Source organism: Polypterus senegalus, chromosome 16, assembly GCF_016835505.1.
Source record: "Polypterus senegalus isolate Bchr_013 chromosome 16, ASM1683550v1, whole genome shotgun sequence".
Lineage (NCBI taxonomy): Eukaryota > Metazoa > Chordata > Cladistia > Polypteriformes > Polypteridae > Polypterus > Polypterus senegalus.
The window spans coordinates 24240311-24266148 of NC_053169.1; the positions used below are offsets into that span (position 1 = coordinate 24240311).

The window sequence follows — 25838 nt, forward strand, 5'->3', positions numbered from 1 at the left end:
CAATTTAGGATCGCCAATGCACCAAACCTGCATGTCTTTGGACTGTGGGAGGAAACCCACGCAGATACAGGGAGGACATAGGAAGCGAACCCGGGTCTCCTAACTGCGAGGTGGCAGTGCTACCCACTGCACCACCGTGCCGCCCGCTATATAAATGTAATTATTATTATTATTATTGTTAAAAAGGCCGAGTTAAATCAGCTGTGATTCAGTGTTATAGAAGAAGAAAATGTGCCCACTCTTTATTGGCTCTGTGTCTGTGAACGTGATGACTCCACTATATGAAATCATTGGGTCCCATTTTTAATCCCACTCTTTGTCCCCGTCTTCACCTGCTGCTGTCCCAAACGTGGGGCCCGCTGCAAGCACAATGGGCCAAGAGGCACGATATAAAGGATTAGGCCTGGTGTTTGCTCCTCCTCATCCTCTAACTGTGGGACCCCCCGAGGGAGTCACTTCACCAAGCAGCCCCCTCTTGAAGGGAGAGCTGAAGTTGTTTCATATGGAGAGGGGCTACACGGGGCCAGTGACTTGTCAGGGTCCCATTTCCACACACCTGCTGCTGCTGCTCTCTGCACCACTTGAGGTTAAACAGAAAGCCGTCATTAAAAATCGAGAGTCAAAGTGGAGCTTTAATTTGAGGTCTTAAAGAAACAAACAAAAGACAAAAGTCACAGACTGGAGTGGCTGTCCTGACGTCCCCTTAACGGAGGAAGCAGAGAAGGCGTTAGCCGCGGTGGCCGGGCGCCAGCATTGTGAACTCCTGTTATTCTGGGCTCGACCCCAACTCCTTCTCCAGCTTCCAGCCCTGCTCGTCGTTCTCTCGGGGGATTAGAATTGAGTTCAGCCAGATTGCTTTCCCCATTTTGTGTTCATTGGCACGTGCAGCTTAGGAGGTTTTTTTTTTTTATATGATTATCCATCCCCCTTCCCGGGGGCCATCTGCAATATTTAATTACATCAGTAGATTTTTAAAGTTTGCAGATGTACATACTTGTGTGTGTGTGTTGGATGTTTAATGATTTTATTTTCTTATTTTAAATGGAACAGAAGGTTGAATTCATCCCCAGATGGGAAATAAAAGAGCTTGCAGGAAAGGGGAAGCATGAGCTCCTCTTCAGAGTATCCGAGGATGGGCATTTGATGGGCCTGTAATAGCTGGGCTCTGTCTGCCACTGGCTGACTCCTCATCTTCTTAGCTAATAGCTACGTTCTTGCCATATCTCATTTGGATTCTTCTTAAAGGTCGTCCAGGTTTCTTCTCAACTCCGTGTCTAGTTTGTTTCTTTCAGATTCCCACAACTGAAGAGGTGCTTCCTGAACGCCCTTCAGTCTGGTGGTGTCCTCGAGTACCTTATTCACCATCAAGTTGACTTCATGAAAGCCATTGAGAATTTGGAAGACGTGGATTAGGACCCTACACAGTCTCCTCTGCCTTAGACTAAACAGGTTTGTTGTCCGAGTACGACTTGTATTTAAGTCCCAGGATGCTCCTGGCTGCTCTCCTCTGTTATGTCTCTTTTGTAGTGTGGTGACCAGAACTGCAGACAGTACTCTAGATGTGCTCTCACAAGTGCATTATGGAGTCTGAGCATAACGTCACTGTATTGATGTTAAATGGTCATTACTAGGGATGTCCCAAGGACCGATTTCTTTCAGTACCAACTCGATACCAAAGTTCTGAAACCATAACGGCCCTAGCTGTTTCACAGTATTGGCGGTACAGAGGAAGTCATTGCTGTGCTCATGCATGATTGTGTGACGGCATGGAGATGAATTACTGCAGATGGCACAATGACACGTGAGAAAACGTGAGCAAAATATCAAATGGAATACATAAGAAGTTTGAAAGAGAAGAGGAGGTCATTCGGCCCATGTGTCACCCGTTTGCTTAGCTAATAGCTACATTCTCGCCATATCTCATTTGGATTCTTCTTAAAGGTCGTCCAGGTTTCTTCTCAACTCCATGTCTTGTTTGTTTCTTTCAGATTCCCACAACTGAAGAGGTGCTTCCTGAACGCCCTTCAGTCTGGTGGTGTCCTCGAGTACCTTATTCACCATCAAGTTGACTTCATGAAAGCCATTGAGAATTTGGAAGACGTGGATTAGGACCCTACACAGTCTCCTCTGCCTTAGACTAAACAGGTTTGCTGTCCGAGTACGACTTGTATTTAAGTCCCAGGATGCTCCTGGCTGCTCTCCTCTGTTATGTCTCTTTTGTAGTGTGGTGACCAGAACTGCAGACAGTACTCCAGATGTGCTCTCACAAGTGTATTATGGAGTCTGAGCATAACGTCACTGTATTGATGTTAAATGGTCGTTACTAGGGATGCCCCAAGGACCGATTTTTTCGGTATCAACTCAATCAGTGGTACAGAGGAAGTCATTACTGTACTCATGCATGATTGTGTGAATGCATGGAGACGAATTACAGTGGAACCTCAGTTCACGAACATCTCTGAACAAGTACAAATCGGGTTACGACTAAAAAGTTTGCCAAACTTTTGCTTCTGTTCACGACCACACACTTGGTATACAAACAAGCCAGTTTCCCTTTTCGGTTTGTGCGCGCCGATGATTTCTGTACGTGTTCAGTCTCTCCCTGTGCAGCGAGCGAGAGAGGGAGAGAGAGAGAGAGAGAGAGACAGACACACAGAGACACACATACACGCCAGAGACACACACACGCGCGCACGCGAGAAAGAGTTCGAGAGAGAGAGGGACAGACACACACAGACACACACAGACACGCCAGAGACACACACACACGCCAGAGACACACACACCCGCGCACGCGAGAAAGAGTTCGAGAGAGAGAGGGACAGACACACACAGACACACACAGACACACATACACACCAGAGACACACACACACGCCAGAGACACACACACGCGCGCACGCGAGAGAGAGAGAAAGAGAGGGAGAGGGCTGGCCGCATAAGGCAGTTAAAGAATGCACCGGGCTTGTTTTTAAAGAGACTGCTTCCAGCATTGTTTTAACCTCGTTGTATTTAATGGAGTCTTTTTTCTATTGGATTTTAACCTCCACTTCACTTCTGTTTACAGCGATCGGTTCGTAGCGTGCATTGTTGCAATGTTACTTTTCTTGGTTGTTTATTAAATTATGGATTTTTCAAATGTTAATTTTTTTCCCTGTGCTTAAAACTCATTAAAAAAAAAGTGTTTTTAGCGAGCGGTTCATAGCGCTATAGCGCAAACTCTTGCAGTGTTAGTTTTCTCTGTTGTTCAAGGTTTTCTTAGTGTTTTTCAATGTTTTTAAATTTAGTTTACTATTACACTGTGCATTCTATGGTATGATTAACTATATTTGTGCTTAAAAATCTTTAAAGAAAATATATTTACATACAGTTCGTACGGTCTGGAACGGATTAATTGTATTTACATACAATCCTATGGGGCAAATTACTTTGGGTCACAACCAAATGGGTTACGACCAGAGTTTTGGAACGAATTACGGTCGTGACCCGAGCTTCCACTGTACTGCAGACGGCATAATGATACATGAGAAAATCGTGACTAAAACTTCATATGCAAACTGCTCACAGCAAACATAACAAGTTTGAAACAGGAGAGGAGGTCATACAGCTCACGTGTCGCCCGTTTGCTTAGCTGATAGTTCCGCTGTCCCCAAATCTCATTCAGATTCTTCTTAAACACTCTCAGGGTCTCTGCTTTAACTACAAGTATCAGTAATTTCAGTAAAGAAGTGCTTCCTGGCGTCAGTCGTAGACGCACTCCCCCTTAATTTCCACTGAAGTCCCCGAGCATGTGATTCACCCTTAAGCTGACAGAATGTTGCTGCATCTCCTTTATCAATGCCTTAGAGAATTTTGAAGACCTGCATTGGGTCCCCACGTAGTCTCCTCAGCTTGAGACTAAACAGGTTTAATACTCCAAGTCTGTCAGAGTAGGACATGTTCTGAAGTCTTGGGATGTCCCTGGTTGCTCTCCTCAGCTATGTCTTTCGTGTAGCGTGGTGACCAGAACTGCACACAGGACTCCAGACACGGTCTCACTAGTGCATTATATCTCAATGTCCCTTGATTTATACTCTGCAGTTTTTACAATATAACTTAACATTTTATGAGTTTGTTTAATTGCTAATGCGCATTGCTTAGACGATGAGAAGACTGTGTCAACATAAACCCCTAAATCCTTTTCAGAGGTTGCTTTCTGTAGCTCAGTGTCTCTCATCTTCAAGGTTCCTTTTGCCTACATGGAGCACTTTGCCCTTTTCTCCATTAATCTGCGTTGTCCAAGAGTTCTCCCAGCTCTGAAGCTTATCCAGGTCTTCTTCAATTGTCTTTGCTGCCTCCACATTGTCTGCCATTCCTCCAATTTAAGTGTCATTAAATCTCACAAGTTCACTATTAACATCAATCAGAAAAGGTAACGGTCCAAGGACAGACCCCTGAGGGCTCCACTGATGACCCCACTCCATTCACCTCTTATCTGTACTACTGCCGGTTAATGAACTTGAGATCCCGTTGTGTAGGTTCATGCCTTACAGTTTGTAGTTTTACAATTAATATTCAGGGAGGGCCGTTTCCTTTTAATGCCACGAAACTCTTCGGCACTGCTGTCCCGTTCTCAAATGAAACAACAGGACTTGGTGTAGCCATTCTTAGTAGCAGTGCCACGACTTTTAGATCATCATGGATATTCTAGTTGTAGTTGTTGTATTGTGTATGTCTAATTATAATATGAGAGGAAATCACAAGTGTTCTTGGAATAATCTGACTACGTTCTTGACATGACAAGCCTGGTGTGATTAAGCCTAGACTGGCCTTCCTAGACTGGCTGCAACCGCAGACTTTATAAATTAGAAGTCACGCAAACCGTAAGGGGATTTCCATCCTCCTTGGTTTCTTTTTCAGATGAAATAAACACATAACAAGGAAGTGTTTCAAGACCTGTTTACGGCTACCATCCACACTCCCCCCAGCTTCTGCATGGCACACTCTTCTCAATTCTGCCTTGCTGCTCCTGCCAGCTCCTCGCCGGTTTTCCATCTCCTGGGTAAAAAGGTCTTGTGGAATGGCTGCCCCCTTGTGGACTTTGTGCGAATCTTCAGAGAATCAGATGTTGAAGTAAACCTATTTGTGACTCCGAAGACAGGAGGCTCTCATCCAGGTGGCTTAGACATTTGCACTGTGCGTCCAGGCAGACCTGCTCATGACGGTGAATTCTTGAATTCTTACTCTTCTGTGTTAAGGCACTTGCTGGTGGAGGAGCTGCCATAACGTATGGGCACAATGGGCACTGGCCGGGGGCCCGCAATGTTTCTGGTGGCTATGTGTGTTTCTGTTTTGCTATCTAAACAGGTGCCCCAGCACACTACTTTGCCTGGGGGGCCTATGATGCTGTTAAGGTGGCCCTGGCTGGCGGGGTGCCACACATTTTCTGGTAGCAGTTCAGTTATGATGTTAATTTTGGGATTGGCATCAGAAGCCCAGAACTAAAACCAAGTGTCTGAAACTGTAATGCAAATGTGCTCTCCATTCTTATTCCATTTTTTTTTTTTTTGGAAAGTCCATCCCATCATATCCAATATGCATTTGTGTGCCAGAAATATGGATACTGAATGTTTCAAGGAACTGGGATTCAAATCAAGGCCGAACTTTACACAGGAGATGAGACCAAATTTAAATCTACAGCACCACCTACTGGTGACTTTAGTGAACTGCCATTCTGAACTGCTGGTGGGACAGCTTTTGTTTCTGAGATAAGCTGAGAGCTGATAGATAGATAGATAGATAGATAGATAGATAGATAGATAGATAGATAGATAGATAGATAGATAGATAGATAGATACTTTATTAATCCCAAAGGGAAATTCAAATAAAGCAGAAATGAAGTGTTACAGCCAGACCAACATGGCCGATCTACAAACTCTGACAACTGGCAGGTCTGAAACAAACATCTGAGTCACACACCAGTCAGCCACCACATTAAACTCACCTGCGTAATACTGAGTAGGTCCCCCTTGTGCCACCAAAACAGCTCTGACCCATTGAGGCATGGACTCCTCAAGACCTCTGAAGCTGTCCTGTGGTATCAGGCACGAAGATGTTAGCAACAGATCCTTCAAAGCCACCGTGGATCAGATTTGTTTTTCCAGTTCATCCCACAGATACTTGATTGGATTGAGATTTGAGGAACCTGGAGGCCAAGTCAGCACCATGAATTCTTGGTCATGTTCCTCACACCAGTTTGACAGCCACATGATCCTGCTGAAAGAGGCCACTGCCCTCAGTGAATGCCAATGCCATGATAGGCTGTACGCGGTCTGCAACTGTCTTTAGATTGGTGGTCCGTGTCAAAGAAACATCCACAAGAATGTCAGGACCCAAGGTTTCCCATCAGTACTTTGATAAAAGCATCACACTGCCTTCTTCCCACAAGACATCCTGCTGCCATCTCTTCTCCAGGTGAACGATGCACATGCACCTTCTGTCCATGTGATTCGTCAGACCTTCTTCTACTGTTTCATTGTCCTATAATGCCCATTTTGCTTTCACCAGTGGACAGGGGTCAGCGTGGGCACTCTGACCAGTCTATGTCTACACAGCAAGCTGTGATGTACTGTGTGTTCTGACATCTTTCTCTCATGGCCAACATTATGTTTCTTTAGCAATTTTTTGGTACAGTGGCTCTTCTGTGAGATTGGACCAGAGCCTTCGCTCCCCACCCACATCAATGAGATTTGGGCACCAATGACCCTGTTGGCGGTTCACCGGTTGTCCTTCCTTGGACCACCTTTGGTAGGTCCTAACCACTGCATTCTGTGAACGCCCCACAAAGACCTGCCATTTTAGAGATCCTCTGACTCAGTGGTCTAGCCGCCATCAGAGTCTGCCCCTTATCAGAGTCGCTCAGATCCTTACGCTTGCCCGCTTTTCCTACTGTACTTCCAACACATCACCTTCAAGATCTGCCTGTGCACTTGCTGTCCCACCTCTCGACAGGTGCCATTGTAACGAGATAATCGATGTGATTCAGTTCACCTGTCACTGTTCTGAATGTCATGGCTAATCGGTGAACAGTTAAAGCAAAAACCGGACAACTCTTAAGAGATCTTCAGATGAGAGACTGCGATAATGGAGATGAACTAAATGGCTTCCTGTTGTTTCTTCTACTCTTTCTATGTCTCTTTTTATTGCTTCTAGGCTGAAGATCATCATTGCCTTCCAGGTGTCATGGAGCTCCAGTCTCTGGGGTGTGCAGCCTGCAAATGGTTCTTCAGTTCAGACCTGGGGGACCCCATCATGGCTGTTATTTTGTATTCCCCACCATTGCCTCATGTTTACTTTTCATTGTTTTCTGGCCTACGAGATTCATAATTATTTGTATTTGTTATTGAATCGTAAAAGGCTTGCACTTCTTTTGCCATTTTCTCCTGAGTTTGTCCTTTTCTGTGGAGTTTGCTCCCTCATCCCTTGATGGTGATGTTGGCTGGAATCAAAACCTGCATCCATGGGGGTCCACACCCCTGGGACTAAACTAAAACAACACCTGAATTAGAGCATAAGGACCAAAGTTCCCAGTTCAGTGTCCACCATGGCCTCACGATGATACCCTCCTTAGCATCCTCCAGCTGCACTTAACCAATCAGGACTCCTTGTGGCATCTCAAAACCGGACCAGAATGAGCAGGTATGGGTGTGCGCCATGAGAGACTGGCACCCAGTCAGGGTTGGCGTGATGCTGCCAGAGTTGACACCGGCTCACTGAACTGGGTAATGGGGACAGAAAATGGCGGAAAGAAAGCAAAGATTCTACTGTGTCTGTCACACACCTTGGCCTAGTCTTCACTGCGAATGCAAATACGAGTGTCGATATGCGGTGCGCAAGCAGCGATGTAGCTAAGAGGGGGCAGTCCGGCACGGGCGGCACATTATTAAGGGCGGCATTATTGGCCAAAAGGCTGAGTACAATTTGAGTGTAGGCAGCAGGGTTTGGAAAAATATCACTCATGAATGAGAAAAAGTACAATTCTCTGATTATTATCCACAAATGCGTCAAAAATAATTTTCAGATTGTGCTACTGTGACGACATCACCAACAGCAGTTGAAATTTATGAGGCAATAACAAAAATAAAAATTACACTGATAATAATTTCTAGGAAGATAACCGACTAATTTACAATTTACTGTATATTTTCATTTTGTTATCAATCCGAATACATTTTTGCTCTGCACAGAAAACATCCCCACCTATCACTTGGACCCTACACTGGTTCTGGTTTTCGCAGTGTAATTATATTAAACTAATAATCTGAACACAGCTTATCAGTGCGTCTATACTATATTCTTATCTAGCTGATACGTATAAATAATTATATGTGAAAAATGATTGCTGTTTCTCTATATATGAATAAATCTCTATACGTCATTTTAATTTTCTGTTTAAATAGGTTAACATACGCAGATTTGTTGAAGCATCGCTCACTCCACCCCGCACTGAGCGGCACAAACTCGAGCTACGCCGCTGCCCCCTCGGAGGTTTTCACTTTTTCTTGTTATGCAACATTGTTGAAGTTATTTTGTGTTTTATATTTATACATAATTTAGACTGCTTTGCAGAGATCTGTTTTCAGTGTGACATTAAAAAGTCGTATCAGTGTCACAACATCCAAATGAAATCCTCTGTGACTCAAAGTTGTGGAAACGTACAGACTCGAAGGCAGCCGGTGGGGACTCTCAACTCATTTTCTTCAGCATCATTAGAACAGTCTGGACGAGAACAGGCAATTCGGCCCAACAAAGCTCGCCAGGCCTACTTACTCGATTCTTCTAAAATAACATCAAGTTGAGGTTTGAAAGTCCCTAAAGTCTTACTGTCTACCACACTACTTGGTAGCTTATTCCAAATGTCAATGTACTCCGTATAAAGAAAAACTTCCTAATGTTTGTGTGAAATTTCCCCTTCACAATGTGTTCTTGATGAACTAATTTTAAAATAACAGTCTTGATCCGCTGCATAATTTTAAGCACGTCAATCAGATCTCCTCTTAACCTTCTTCTGCTTAAACTGTAAAGGTTCAGCTCTTTTAATCTTTCCTCATAACTTATCTCCTGTCGTCCTGGAGTCTGTCTAGTCGCTCTTCTCTGGACCTTTTCTAGCACTGCTATGTCCTTTTTGTAACCAGGAGACCCAAACTGCACACAGGACTCCAGATGAGGCCTCACCAGTGTGTTATAAAGCCTGAGCAGACCCTCCTGTGACTTGTACTCCACACACCAAGGCGCTATATAACGTCACATTCTGTTAGCCTTCTTAAAGGCTTCTGGACTTTGGAAGAAGATGATGATTTATCTTGATTGGTCTCCTATTGCCATCTTGTGGATGGACTTGAAATTGCAATGCCTTATCGCGCAAGCTGTCATGTGACCGGCACTGTCACTTGAACAAAGCATGTTGCTATTCGTTACTTCATCTCTGTCTGTTACAATGAAAAGGAGGCACCCCCTTGTGCTTGGGTCCTAACAGGAGAAAAGGGCACTTGAGCCAAAAAAGGCAAAGGAGCAGCCAATCAGTTCACAGTATATGACATTTTCCATTAAATGTTGTATTTGTTATTTTAGCATTCCTTCGGTTTTGAAGTGCTATGTCAAATCCCATTGGTTTGCTGAATTTTCAATAAATAAATGGGGGCGGTGTTACGGCATATGTACAACCTGATTGGCGGTAATCATTAGGCAGTTAACAGAACCTTACGTTGTTTAATTGATGGTTTCTTATTTTGAGGGATCATTTCTATCATTGCAAAACAAACAGAAATAGTAAGGTTTTTCCAAAAGCCTCGTTTAGATGAAGCGGAATGCCTGGGCAGAAACAAGACACAGAATATGCAACAGTGTGTGGCTGAGAAAATGACCGGAGCAAACATTTCAATCAAGACTTCATCTGACGAGACCCCCAAAAGACAAGCAACCATCAAAAGATTTGTCGCCCATCGACGAACCAGCCACAGTTCTGACAACTGATACAAGGGCTCGATGTTTCTCCGCAAAATGGTACAAACAATTCTGATGGATCCAATACACCATAGCAGAGGATGCAGAGTTCTGCAAAGGAACAGCGTTTGATCGCCTTGATGATTTTTGCTCAACTTTTGCTGGCTCCTAATAATTCAGTTATGTGAACGTAGCACAGTATGAATAGATGTATTTTTAACAGGGCCCTTATATATCCTACTAAAAACGACAACACCCATTTTCACACAGGCCCACCCTAAAATCTATTCCTGGCTACGCCCCTGATTCACATCTTTTCTTTAAGAAGTTAAAATCAATTGTAATAAACTTATGTGGAATTTAAAACAGCCATGCATTACGACGGTGACTCCACAGACATCTACAGCTCCTGGGCGGCACGGCACTCCTTAGCTTTCAGTTTATTACTGGGACGCAAATATTTGTACAGTAAAACGTTTGAAGCTGTCAGAGGCCCACAGAGCTACACCTGCTTCATTAGCATGGAAAGGAAATCCTGCTTCGAATCCCCTCTGTGTGCTCTGCTGTGCGCGCCGTTCAACACGGACTACCCGCAGGTTAGTAGCAGTCCAGCTGTTCACACTTCACTAAAGATGAGAACACGTGCTGCCCCGATCTATTATAATCATTTATTTCAGCCATCTTTAAACATGCAATATTCAATCTATGGATAGAATTAAAGATTGTGATATTTAGAGCACCTTTGCATTTTTTTAAACTGTTAAGCTTCAAATGCATACAAACCAGAAACTTTATTTAAAGGAGCCCAGCCACCCTCATCTTTCACCTGTGTGTATCTCTGAAGTGACTCTGGCTGCTTTGGATGAAGACCCAGACAACATCTCCAGAAGATACCGATACAGGTTAGGTCAGGTCAGGTTGGGGAGTATGCACTGGTACAGCCGCACCCACCACACGACGAAACAGCTCGTAACAGATAGTGGTCGGCAACCCCCCAGGCAGACATACGGTCCCCCAGAATTGACCATCTATCTGTTGCAGCCAATGTGTTACATGGATGTCATCTTGGCCTGGTCCAACCAGATCGCCCTCAGGGAGTTATGTGTCTCATGACCATAGTGCCGTAACTGACGCTTCCTCGCAATGCAAGTAACGTGCCTCATTCAGGACTCCATGAGCACAAAGTCAGACCAGCCGTAGACAAGGATTCTCATAAGTGACACGGTACCAAAGGAGTCCAGTCTTCGTCTTAGGTCATTGATCTCACAACCATATAGCAAGACAGGAAGCACCAGGACTCTAAAACCTTGGACCTTCGTCCTTTTGCAGAGAGATCAGGAGCACCACACACTTTTGAGACTGTTAGCGTGGATATGAGTTCTGCAGTACTTGTTACATATGTGGGCATCACACTGGCACACTGCTTGACTGGGTTCCTTGTGATGAACTGGTGCCTTGTCCAGAGCTGCTTCCTACATTTCATGCAGTGTTGCCAAGATAAGCTTAGGCCCTTGAGGACCTTAAAATGGATTTAGCACTGTTCAAAAATGTTACTTTATGTATGCTGTTATAAGCAGCAAAAAAAAAAAAAACCCTTAACCATGAAATGCTTTTATTTCTATTAGAAGGGTGGCAGAGAGTGTGCCAATAATGAAAGGAACAAGTCAAGTCAAGTTGAGGAGCATGCACTGGTACAGTGCATTGCCGCACTCAAAACACGACGAAACAACTCGGGATCCCAGTTGGCAACCCCCCAGGCAGACACGCGGTCCAGTCCCACCCTCCAGAAATGACCCTCTATCTGCTACCGCCAGATGTTATGTGTGTGACCCCTTGGCCTGGTCCAGTCACTTGGGTCCCCAATAATGAGGATCTTACGAGCCAGATCACCTTCGGGGAAACACGCCACATGGCCATTGTGCCGTAACTGACGCTCATTCACAATGCAGGTAATGTGCCTCATTCTGGACTCCATGAGCAACCACTCATTCGACACAAAGTCAAACCAGTGGTACCCAAGGATTTTCCGGAGAGACACAGTATCAAAGGAGTCCAGTCTTCGTCTCAGGTCACTGGATAGCGTCCATGTCTCGCAACCATATAGCAAGACAGGAAGTACCAGAACTCTAAAGACTTGGACCTTCATCCTTTTGCACAGATATCGGGAGCGCCACACACCCCTTCCAGCGACCTCATGGCCCCCAATGCTCTCCCAATCCGTCTATTGACTTCACAGGAAGAGTCACCAGAGACTGAAGGTTACTGCCAAGGTAAGTAAACCTCTTGACGAGGTCGACACTCTCTCTGCAGGCAGACACACTGCTGATGGCTGTGCCTAAGAGGTCATTAATGATACATTTCATGGATTTTATCCCTTGATAATTTTTGGAAACAATAGGAAAGACATGTTTCAATTAAAATTTAAGAAAACAAATGCAATTCAGCCATTTGTAACATGCATTCTAGTTCATTTTGTGATTACCAGGTCATAACTCAGCTAATATCTGTCCATTACTCATATAAATCTCTCGTCTCAACCCATGAGTGACGTCATCAAGTGACCGCATCACTAAGTCAAATGTTTTGGGAATATCCTACAATTAAACCATTATGAGCAAAATAACTTTGCGTACCTCTCAGGAATCCTTGGGTTGAAAGTCAATCCTGACATTTTAACTGGCGTACCTCAAGTAATACCAGGAGGAAGGAAAGTGTGCTTTGAGAAATCAAAATCACTTCTAATACCCTGTACCACACTACTGGCATGAACTTTTATTTTGCCCATCGGCAAGAATCCCAAGCCACCACCCTCTACATCATGTCATGTTGTACAGTATATTATCTCAAATGGGAAACATTTTAATTGTCTATTGCAAGGATCTGGTCAGACTTTTGTCCGAATTTGGCAAGCCTGTGCTGAAGAATCAAACAATAATGGCTAACAGGGTACAACACTCTACTGTCACAATAAAACTGGAGAAAAAAAAAGCTGTAGAGGACACTTTGTCTCAAGTTAATTTTCAAATCAGATGTTCAGACGTGATGGTCAATTTGTTTCAATGTTTAGTAGGAATTCTAGCAGAATAAAAGATGCACGCAGAGTCACATTAGGCGTCATTTGCTGGGAATTAAGCAGCTGCCTTAGTGGTTTAGAGCTCAGTTCCTAACCAAGAAGCCACAACTGTCCAAAATTGTCATCCTAAACAAAGTTTATTTTACAGAATGGTTTCTCATTGTGACCACAAGTCTCAAGAACTTTACTCATATTGTGCCATTGTTTGTGACACTGGCAGGTGACAGCTGGCACACCGAGTCACCAGTGAGGAGTCTGGTGCTGAGTCGAGAACTTTGGGGTTTACAGTCGGAAGGAAGCGTCAGCTGCTGAAGACTCGCGTCATAACTATTGTGATTTCAGTTGTAGCTTGTTTCTTCTTTACAAATAACACGCTCAACAATTGTGTCCATCTACATTTATAGTTGAAGCAAAGTGATTTACTAATATGTGAGAGCCGTTCATGGGAGGTGCAGAATTGAGGTTAATAGTTCAACGCTTGATGTCCCCTTGGTGACACGACGCTGAAGAATTAAATAACACATTCATGTAAATGGCTTTTTACTCTGGCGTGTGTATCCTTGAAAAGTGGCACAAGTTTGGTGGACAGATAGATAGCTAGATAGATAGATAGATAGATAGATAGATAGATAGATAGATAGATAGATAGATATGAAAGACACTATATAATAGATAGATAGATAGATAGATATGAAAGACACTATAAGATAGATAGATATGAAAGACACTGATAGAAAGATAGATAGTGTCAGGGATGCCAGGGGCGACGACCCGGCCGGGACGCCCTGGAGGGACCGGGAGAGGGTCTACGCCCGCCATGGATCACGTGGGGGCCGCCACCCTGGTGGCTTTGGGGGCCACGGGTAGACGGCTTGGAAGCCCAACCCTGTAGGGACCTGTGGTCACCGCCAGGGGGCGCCCCAATGCCTTGGGGACCCTGGACCTCAGCACTTCCGCTGGGTGGAAGTGCTGGGGGAAGAAGAGAAGGGACACCCAGAGAGCTTCCAGGAGAACAGCCAGCATTTCCGCCACACTGGGGCGTGTCCAGGGAGGAATGCCGGGAAACACCTGGAGCTCATCCGGGTTGATATAAAAGGGGCCGTCTCCCTTCATTTGAGGCTGGAGTCGGGTGGAAGCAGGACAAAGCTGGAGAGAGAGCGGAGGCGGCCTGATGAGGAAGGCATTGTGTGGCCAGGACCGTGTTTGGGGTTGTGTGTGTGACTTTTGGACTTGTAAATAATAGTGTAAATAAACGTGTGGTGGTGGATTACAACATGTCTGCCTGTCTGTGTCTGGGCCGCGTCCACAATAGATAGATAGATAGATATGAAAGACACTAAAAGAGATAGATAGATATGAAAGACGCTGATTGATAGATAGATAGATAAGGCACTATGTGATAGTGATATGCATCTCTTTAGGCAAATTTTTAAACCATTTCTCAGTATAAGAAAGAAAGAACTTAATTTGTCCCTAAGGTGAAATTTGGCTTTTTACAGAAGCTCTTTAAATAAATAAATAAATACATAAACACACACACACTTTGGCCTGAACACACCCCAGAACGACTATAAAGTAAAAACATGAAAAAGAAAAGAAAAGTGACTTGGCGGTCCCAGCCCCAGTGCAGATGTATTCTTGTTGGTATAAAGGACCCCCAGTCGCGTTTCTTGGCACACTTCTTCAGAATGATTCGTTGGTAACGTTCGTGTTTCATGGAGAGGATGTGCAGCGTTCTTCATAATGGCACAAATACTGCGATGAAATCTCAATAGAGTGCCGCGTGCATGCAAAGCACGTTGAGATACATTTATTGAGAAATGGTATAAAAATGCCTAAAGAGATGCAAAACATATTTCACCGGTAGGTCTAACAGAAGTCCTGCTAGAATATGACATTTGAAATCAGAGAGCAAAAGACTTGTTTTGTCATGAATGCTCACCAATCAATCAGTCTTCATTTTATTATAGTACGTTTTATCTTTGTGGCACAAAAGTGTTCTTCAAGGCAAGGCACGAGGAGAAATCAAAAACTGAAGGCAATTTGAGAATGATACGGTAACCGCACCAAATAGAAGCTGAAATAATACAACACGTTCGCGATGGCGTATGGGTAACTCGCACACGCACAGCTCAGCGCAGCGCTCAGCCGTTAGTCAAGTTTGAAGCCCAAGATCAAATGGCCATGGATGCTGTGGGATTGCACCGTTATTGAATAACACGCCGTAGTGAGCCTTCTTTTGTGCAGCTGAAATTCATCGACGGATGTCAGATCATAAGATGTTGAATTGTGCCAGCTACTATCTGTTACGATTAGTGTGTATTTTTCACATTGGCTTTACTTTTTGACTTACCCTGGTACAGTACCTTACTAATGCTGTAAACCTCTAGCAAAATCAATAGCCCAGAGATTTTATTCATAATATATCTTGCTCAAGATAAGCGACAAATATCACTTATTTGAGAAACACAACCTGTGACAAATGTTTAATAAACTTAGAGATTTCCTTGAGGATTTTCTGGATCAAAAAATCATGCTTGAAATGATCTGATGTTTTACAACTATTATTAACAAAATGTGACAACGCTAAACATTAATACAGTATAACCAATTTTTGGTGTGTGCCCACAAGGGCCCAAACAAGTTAACATCATCATTTTTCCTCTGCTTTTCCTGATGGATTCTGCGGCTGAGCTGGGCGGACAAGACACCCTCCATCCGGGTAAATCCTGTGAGCAGTGCTTGGTGGGCCGGCACCTTTTACAAGTTCTACGAAGAGTTCCGCCAACGTTTCTTTGTGTACCTGCTGCAGCGGCGGCGGCGGCGCTCGAAGTTTCACGGGACTTCAAGATCTCCTCGATCAAATGATACTGTGTCGCCAGCAAATGCGTACCACCAGTGATTTGATTCCACTCCAAGCACTGCCGGCTAGGATAATCAAGAGGTATACTGTACTTGTAGTTCCTTCATTGTGTCCTGCATTCTCCCATACCTAGTGTTCCACCTGTGGGAAGATCCCAGGGGGGTATCCCAATCACCTGTCCACACCACCCAAACTGAGTCTTCTCGATCCGGACAAGCAGCGGTTGACGGACTGACGAGGTTGCTCAACGCAGTGGCACAGCGGCAGCAGTTTTTGAAGGCTGCTGTACCGGACCGTGGCGTAGAGTGGAGACAGCAGCGGCAGCCGCCTGTCAGTCACACCATGACCGAAAAAGCGCACATTCTACCAACCAACCTTCACGCCATCGGTAAGTCTTTGCTTTTTTTGCGTTGCGCGTTTAACGACAGCTGATTTAAAAACACCACAAAGCAATTGAAATAACGTACCTGCAGTTCAGCTCGTATCTCATCATCGGCGTTTCTCCCAAGCAGGTTGTTCTTCCACGAGTGCTTTAAATTTACATTTATTTATGTGGCCAACGCTTTTATCCAAAGTGACTTACAACATTTGAGGTACAACTGGTTACCTTTCTTTTGCTTTCCCAATTGGAGCACTGGAGGGTGAAGTGACTTGCTCAGGGTCGCACAATGTCAGTGGTGGGATTTGGACCCACAAGCACAGGGTTTGAAGTCCAAAGCCTTAACCACTGCACCAAACTGCCTTTAGATACGTGACTTTTTACGATATGCTGCATGTTGATGAACTCAAAAGCAAATAACAATTTCACTGTGAGTGACGTGACAATTAAAACCCAATAAAACAAAGCTTTGCAGGGTGGGTGCCACGCTGTGGCTTGAGGTAATGCTCCAGTTTTTCTTTTTACTTGATGTAAATAAAGTCATTTGTTTAATTTTCAATTTAGATTTCAGCCTTCAGTATAAAACAGCCACATTCGCAGAAGGACTCAAAGTAGCGACAAAATAAGCTTTAATACTCTCCTTTGCACGGCAGATCCAAAGCCAGGCTCATCCCCGAGGCTCGCCGGTGGGCTTTAGCAGCGGTCATCTGTCAGCTCCTGTGCTGTTGCGTCCGGGAGGGGGGCTCATGCCTCCGATCTTCTTGTCCATCCTTTACAATAAAGCCCCTGATCAAGTTACATCATTATATGGATGTACGGGAAACCCCAATTGGGGACCCTAAGTAATCCCACCCCCCGCGACTAGGCATGTTAGACGAAGGGCATGTTAGATTGAAATAAATGAAAAATATGTACATCGGTTGCACATAACAAAGTTGTTTTAACCAAAACGGATTTAATTATTCATAATCTACTTAATCTATGCTGAAACAACGTACTATGTGTATGTAAAACGAATGACTTTATTTAATTTTCAGTTAAATTATATTATAGTAAACCAAGATGACTCATGTCAATAAAGCAATTTTTTGTAACTGTAAATGACCGTAAACATCACCGAGTAATGTGGTTTTATCTAATTTAGAAGGTCTGTTATACTTGATTCATTGCCGTTTTTATAACCGGTCTTTTTACGGTTTATGGGAATGGTTTGCATATGCAGGTGTATTTCATTTAATTAGGATTCAAATATCAGCAACACTACTGATACACTGTCAAAATATCAACACTGGCAGTTAAAATACAGGAAACCGTTTCTATTTTGCGTGAATGCATTTTCGGTGCATTCTAAGAATTCTGTTGTATAGGAAGCAAAGAAAGAAATGCATTTGAAATGAAGGGTGCTCAAGAAATTTGCCACTGTGTCAAAAAAAAAACCAAAAAACTATAATCCATCATCCAACCTGCTATACCCTATTACAGGATCACGGGGGTCTGCTGGAGCCAATCCCAGCCAACACAGGGCGCAAGGCAGGAAACAAACCCCGGACAGGGCGCCAGTCCACCGCAGGGCACACACACACACACTAGGGACAATTTAGAATGGCCAATGCACCTAACCTGCATGTCTTTGGGAGGAAACCCACGCAGACACGGGAACCCGGGTCTCCTAACTGCGAGGCAGCAGCGCTACCCACTGCGCCACCGTGCCGCCCGGCATACAATACATACACGAATAAAGGGATAATGAAATAAAGCTGCCTCATCAGCCCATACCTCAAGTCGGCTGACTGACAGAATGGACTTATTTCCGCAGTTCATTTTTGGGGGCTCCCCAGTATCTGAGAATATCAATTCTTAGAAATTTCAAATTCCAAATTGTTGTGAAAGACCAGCAGCCACAAGACTCTTACTTATCAGCATGCAGTGTGGAATTTTAACTTAGCTTAACTGTGTTTTGCATAGTCAAATTATTTGAGTTCTGAAATGAGAAATGAAAATAATTGATAATTAGTAAAATAGTCATTTACAGTAAATTTGTTTTGATGTTATGGATTACATAGAATAATATACAGAGAACTATGCCTTTTTTTCCTTAGACACATCTTTTTAGCATCATAAATATCACAATACCTTTTCATAAGAATTATTCAGAATACACAGAAAGTGCACCTTTCAAGTCCCGTTAATCTTTCTCTGTAAACAGCTTTGAACTTTATTCATTTTGAATGCCTTAATGTATAGCTGGCTGGATGGAGAATCTGCCAGTGTTGTGGACAGGTGTCAACTATATGAGAAATACTAGTTAGGGAAAAATATTGGCATGTGTATATAGTTTATATTTCTGTTTATATGATTATCTCTGTCTAGAATTCTTCTTTGGGAATTTTAGCTGTGTGCCACTTATTACTTTGTTTCAATGTGCCCAAATCTATATGAGAAGATACAGAGAACTACACTTTGTGATGGCATTGCCTGCTTGTAATGGGCTTACCATGAATGTCCACATTAAAGATCTGAAATGCAGGCCTGAATGAGCACCTGGAACTTTACACATAAATTTAGAGTGACACTGGAGATCTCCACAAGAATCACAGATGCCAACATCTCTAGATGTAGTCACACCATTTCACAGTTTCCACGCATGTTGACTGTATGCATTGAATGCATCACCCCAAATTAAATGGGGTACATTTAGATGGGCAACATCCATCCATCCATTTTCTAACCCGCTGAATCCGAATACAGGGTCACGGGGGTCTGCTGGAGCCAATCCCAGCCAACACAGGGCACAAGGCAGGAACCAATCCTGGGCAGGGTGCCAACCCACCACAGTAGATGGCAACATAAAAGGTACAATCCATTCTGTTATATAGGAGCAGAGAATCTCCCTCAGATGTTTAACACAAATGCTCATTGAATTTTGCAAGACATTGGGGCTGCAGCTTTCTATATTTTTTATTTAAATCCTTTTGGAAAGATACTATTTTAGGATGCTACATAATACTTCACATTATAATGAGAATTGTTTACAGTTTAAGCAAAAGAAGATTAAGAGGAGACATGATTGAAGTGTTTAAAATTCTGAAGGGTATTAGTCCAGTGGATCGAGACGGTTATTTTAAAATGAGTTCATCAAGAACACGGGGACACAGTTGGAAACTTGTTAAGGGTAAATTTCGCACAAACATTAGGAAGTTTTTCTTTACACAAAGAACGATAGACACTTGGAATAAGCTACCAAGTAGTGTGGTGGACAGTAAGACGTTAGGGACTTTCAAAACGCGACTTGATGTTTTCTTGGAAGAAATAAGTGGATCGGACTGGCGAGCTTTGTTGGGCTGAATGGCCTGTTCTCTGTTCTAAGTGCCGTGATCAAATATTTGCCCCTTCGTGATTTCTTCTGTTCTTACTTATTCATAACACTTGTTTCTGATTGCCAAACAAAGTTATTATAAAATAACACCTGAGTAAACACAATACATAGTTTTTAAATGATCATTTGATTTATTGAAGGAAAGAAGTTCACCAACACCTATGGGGGTTGGTGAACTTGTCCTTGTGGATGGTCTTCTCTTCCACTGCAGTCATGTGGCTAGCCATGAGGAAACATCAGCAGAGGTGTTAAGCATTGAGCCATCAAGTCGTGTAGCAGGGATGTTGAGCACTGAACTGCCATGTGATGCTGCAGAGGTGTTTAACGCTGATGACCTGATCATTATATGTGGGCAGACGGCCTCTTGGCTGTTTTCCTGCCTGAACTGATGTTGCATCTGGTGTTCCAAGTCCTAGAACTCAACTTGTCCCACTCCTGACACCAATGTGGCACTGTACAGTGCTGGCAAGGCCTGATCCAATGGATTTGTGCACGTATTTATTTCTTTTTAGATAATGTGCTATCCTTACAACAACTTGATGTCAAAGAAATACATCGCTCTATTATAATAAAAAATCCTGCGACGAGAAGAGACTTTTTGTGCGACGAGACAAGACTTTTTGGAAGATTTTTTCAAGTCCTTCGAGTTGATACCTTGGCCATGAAAGTTGCGCCCTCCTCTCAACCATTTTCAACCACACACACAGTCCTCTCACCTCTCATTTGTGTGAAGGTTTATGACAGACACAGTTCCTGCTCTCTCAGCTCTTATAAATTTGAATGTTTACCTCAGTTCCCAATTAAAGAAGACATATTATGTCCAAATCTTATTGAAGAATTTCATCACGAAGGGTTATCAACAGAAAAAATGAGTACATGGGCAATCCTAGCACCAAGAAACGATGAAGTCAAACGAATGAATGCCAACAATGTCGATCGGTTACACAGCAAATTGGTTAAATGCATATCAATAGACTCTGCTGAAAGAGTTGGTGGTGATTGTGTGGAAGATGAAAACATCAACTTACAATATCTTGAAGAATATCTACAATTGTTAACACTGTCCGGTCTTCCACCGTACGAATTACTGTAGAAAGAAGGAAGTACCCCAGAAAGGTAATGTAGTACATCTTCCACAGATAACATTAGACACCAAAGGAGATCTTGATATGCCATTCATATTAAAACGTTAACAGTTTCTGGTTAAAATAGCTTTTGAAAAGACAACAAATCTAAGAGCCAAACATTCAAAAAAGTAGTTTTATTAAATAGAGAGAACCAAACGAAATTTAATCACGGGCAAGTTATATGTTGCGTTGTCACATTGAAAATCCAAACACAATCAAAATTCAATGCGATATTGACAAAAATTATTTAAAAAATTGTTTTTACTGAAGTTTTACAGTAAAAGTGTAAGTTTAAAAAGTATTTGCGTGTTCATTTCAAAGCCAATCAGAACTAAATTGTATTACGCAACGAATACCTCTAACGCAACATGAAACATACTTTACTTTCAAATTATTACATTTTACTCTTTTGTAATATGGTTTTTTACTCGCTGTATTGTAAAATAGTTCTGTTATGCATATGTAACAATTCCCAGGAAAATAAAAATCTGTTTAAATTGAACTACCGCATCCCCATACGCGAGTGACAGAACCGCAAAGAGGTTAGCGCGTAGTGCAGGCAAGGGGGTTGGCGAGCGAAGTGAGCAGGGGGCAAAGCCCCTTAGTACTCTTAAAAACAAATTAAATTAGGTAAGAATAATAATGAATAAGTAGTAAAAATAATTCCAATACAAGCTTAAATATCATAGATATATAATTAGTAGATAAGTGGTATACTTCTTATATATTATATTATATTATCCATCCATTTTCAAACCCACTGAATCCGAATACAGGGTCACGGGGGTCTGCTGGAGCCAATCCCAGCCAACACAGGGCACAAGGCAAGAACCAATCCTGGGCAGGGTGCCAACCCACCGCAGGACACACACAAACACACCCACACACCAAGCACACACTAGGGCCAATTTAGAATCGCCAATCCACCTAACCTGCATGTCTTTGGACTGTGGGAGGAAACCCACGCAGACACGGGGAGAACATGCAAACTCCACGCAGGGAGGACCCGGGAAGCGAACCCGGGTCTCCTAACTGCGAGGCTATATTATATTATATTATATTATATTATAGTCTCTAAAGATTAGTCTGATGATAAAGTGAAATGGCCAGGAAGATGGAAAAAACAAAGAAACCTCCACACAGTCCTGAGAAAAAAAAAAAAATCTGGAGGGTTTCAGGGCCAAAGGACCACCCACTCCCCCTCGGCATTCTACCTAATATGGATACTTTTAAGTCATTCCTCATTGTTTCCAGGCTTCATCCGAAAGGATTTGACACAGTGGGTCTCACAGACAGCTGGGGACCCGTCTTCATTTGAGCAGCACTGGTGGCTGCACAGTGCACAATCAGATGGTGGTGGCAGTTTTGGAAAAGAAAGTAGAGATTAGCAAAGATCCCTGAAGAATATGATAATTCTATGCATGTTCAGTCTATTTGGAGTACAACTAAAATGTAGCTATGAAAAAGCCAAATTAAATAGTTTTTACTTTTCTTTTTTGAATGTTCCACAGTCTTAGCTTAGCGTATCTCTGTCCATATTTTTGGTGCATAACAGCAAAAGGCCACCTCGCCACTTCTTTTATACTTTGCCTTTGGGATAATAAGCAGAATGGTATTGGAAGATCTAAGGTTACGACTTGGAATGTAGATGGACAAGCATTCCAAAAAATAGGAAACAGCAAGATTGTTGCCATTAGTACTATTTTAAAGTAAATTCTAAAGGACATGGGTAACCAATGTAACAGTACTAAAGCTTGAGAGAGATGTGCTCAGATGTTCATTTTCTACCTAAGATTCATGCTGCTGTATTCTGAACTAATTCCAACCAATTGATGCTTTTTCTTGGGAAGTCCAGTTAGGGATGCATTACAGTAATCAAGTTGACTAAAACCAAAAATGAATTAACTTATAAGGACTGCTTGCTTTAGGCACACTAGAATGGCGATTATAAGACTGTGGCAGCGTACCTTTTTTATTGGGTCTCCCATGCCTGGCTCTGAAGCTGTAAATTTGAGTACTGGAATGCCAGCTCATACTGCTTCTGACTCAGTGTTAAGGTCATTCCCAGCTGATGTAAGTGTATATTGCCATTACTATATATATCTGTATCTAAGTGCTTTGAGCATGGCAAAGGTGCTATATAAATAAAATGATACATATATACTGTATATGCACACACACTCACTGAGCAAATTATTAGGACCACTATACTAATCCTGGATAGAGCCTCCTTTTGCTCTCCATACTGCCTCAGTTCTTAATGGAATAAATTCCCCAAGACAGTGGACACATTCCTTTGAGATTCTGGTCCACGTTGACATGATTGCCTCATGCAGTTTCTTTAGATTTGTCAGCTGCACATTCCTTCTGTGAATCTCTCGTTCTGCCACATCCCAAAGGTGTTCCATTGGGTTCAGGTACAGTGATTGAGAAGCTCACTGAAGGACACTGAATGCATTGCCATGTTCATGAAACCAGTTTGAGATGACATTTGCTTTGTGACAAGGTGCATTATAATGCTGGACTTGGACATTAGAAGATGGGTACACTTTGACCATGAAGGGATGCACATGGTCAGCAACAATACTCAAATAGGCTGTGGCATGTAAGCAGTGATTGGTTGGTATTAATGGGCCCAAATTGTGCCAAAACAAAACATTCCCCATATCATTACACCATCAGCAACAGCATGGACTGTTGAGACAAGGCAGGTTGGGTGAACAGATTAATTCTGTTGGTGCCAAATTCTATCCCTACCATCTACGTGCCTCAGTATAAATCAACATTCATCAGACCAAGCTATGCTTTTTGAGGCTGTTCAGTTTTGGTGACCCTATGCCCACTGTGCAGATGTGGTCTCCTGCTGTTCTAGCCCATCCACCTCAAGGTCTAATGTGTTGTGCATTCTGAGATCATTTTCTGCTCACCACCGTTATACAGAGTGGTTAATTGAGTTACAGTTACGCTTCTGTCAGCTCGAACCAGTCTGGCTATTCTCGTATGAACTCTCTTGTCAACAAGGGGTTTTACGTCTGCAGGAATGCAGCTTGCTGAATGTTCTTTTTTTTTGTTTTTCTAACCATTCTGAGTAAATTTTAGAAACTGTTGGGCATGAAATTTCCAGGATATCAACAGTTACAGAAATACTCAATGAAGCCCATCTGGTACTAACAATCATACCACAGTTGAAATCACGGAGATCACATTTCTGGTGTTTGATGCGAACATTAACTAAAGTTCCTGAACTGTGTCTGCATCATTTTGTGCCCATGATTGGCCAATTAGATAATTCCATGGATAAGCAGGTGTGCTGATATCTGGTCAGTGAGTGTAAGCAGTATGTAAGATTTTTTGTTCTACTCAATAGGAGTTTTCCCATCACAGCAACCAATGAGTTCCTGTATGATGTGGGCCCTGAGTCACTTGTGGTCCCTGGTCACTTTCATTTGTTACATCCTTACAACAGGAATGCTTTATTGGAGAGAGTGATGCGTTGCGAAGTGTGCCGTGACTGGGAGTTTATGTAGAAACTCTCCATCCACCTCCCTCCAAACATATTGCTTCAAAATGATTGCAACTTCATGGGATAGATTATTGCTTTGATGCAGTTAACTGCATGGTGCATGTGGGAGGAGAATATAAAGTGTTGTGGTGCAATGTGCAATGCTCCACCTTCACCGATAAGTCCAAAATGAACAACAAATCTAAAAGATGGTGCCAGTGCTTGTGGTCAACCAATCAGCACAATTCATTGCCCGAGCCCCACCAACAATAGTTCCCGGTTAAATGAAAAGTGCTTTCCCTTGAGTAGGAGCTAAAAAACAGTCCCAGGAACTACAAATGACTGAAGTTCCTACAGTGGGAATGCTACAAAAGTTCCTAAAAATGTTCTGGTTCCTCAAAGAAGTTCCTGTGGTGGGAAAGCACCATTTGTCTCATTTCTATGGAACTCTCACTAGTCAGTAAATTTTAATCAATCACTGTTGCAAACTGAGTACATAAAAATACATTTTCAAAAGTGCATCATACTGAGTTATGATGCCGCAATGATAATAATGTGATATTACATTCTGGTTGAGCGTTAGTTATTAATTCATCTGTAATCCTATTCGTTATATTTTTTAAATATAACCATCCCTTTTCACTACTGTATATGGCTGTGGATGCTTTCTTACTCCGTACGTTTTTGAGTTCCCGTTATCTCATATTCCATCATTTATGTACAACGTTACATCACACATCCAACTCACTCTCCTGCTTCCCACCATGTTCAAACCAGTATGCCCAGTCCTCATTCATGACAGCAATACCAATACTGACTTACCAGAAAAAAAATGCTATCCTCGACACCTTTAACGCATCAACTCCTGTTAGGCGCTCTCATCTTTCCTATTTACGAAAGGAATCGGTAATATATGGAAATCATACATGCTAAAACCCATTACATTGCATAAATGAGTGTACATATCGTAGTTATTTTTTTCCTGCTCGTAAAATGCCTCCCAGTAGTGACAAGATTCTCCCAAAAACGAAGCATCCGCGACAGGCAGGCAGTCCGAGTGCGCGCGCATTCCACTCGCCAACTCCACGTTCTCCGCTCATCTCTGCGCGCCAGATTCCCGAAATTGCCTACGTGATTACGTGCGCGCTCTCGAATTCAGTAGTCACGGAATATTGTTCGCAATCTTAGATATTATTCCTTCTTTTCAATGTATTTCTACAAGGCTGCTGCCTTCAGAACTATTGATTCGTGACACTTTAATAGAATATCAAATCTACAGAGACAAGGTGGATCCGGGCGGCGTCGGTGACGCGCTCTAGCGAGCACTTCCTGTTGTCACCGCTGGGTCAGCTGACACAATAAAGTTTAGCTCTCCCATTCGAACCGATTGACGCCTCGTTTGTCTACGCGCGTTCTACAGCCGGTACACCACGATGTATAGTGGATCAGACAGCGACACGGATGACAACGAGCACCCGTTGCTCCGCGGCAAGCCTTTGCTGAAAGTCTCTAAAGGTAAGCGTCTCTTGTGTGCTG

At 43.0% G+C, this 25838-nt stretch overlaps 1 protein-coding gene and 1 long non-coding RNA gene across 2 annotated transcripts in view; both read left to right on the forward strand.

Moving 5' to 3' along the window:
* Nucleotides 1-998: 998 nt before the first annotated feature.
* Nucleotides 999-7477, forward strand: LOC120516938. The gene is made up of 3 exons (XR_005630949.1): nt 999-1449; nt 1989-2145; nt 7193-7477. It is a non-coding gene; the product is annotated as an uncharacterized LOC120516938 (long non-coding RNA).
* Nucleotides 7478-24853: 17376 nt separating this feature from the next.
* The window catches only part of slc17a5 (solute carrier family 17 member 5), a 43844-nt gene continuing 42859 nt past the window's right edge, over nt 24854-25838 (forward strand). Inside the window, 1 exon segment of the mRNA XM_039738661.1 lies at nt 24854-25817. Within this exon segment, the coding sequence (XP_039594595.1) occupies nt 25736-25817 (82 nt within the window). The 5' untranslated portion in view covers nt 24854-25735.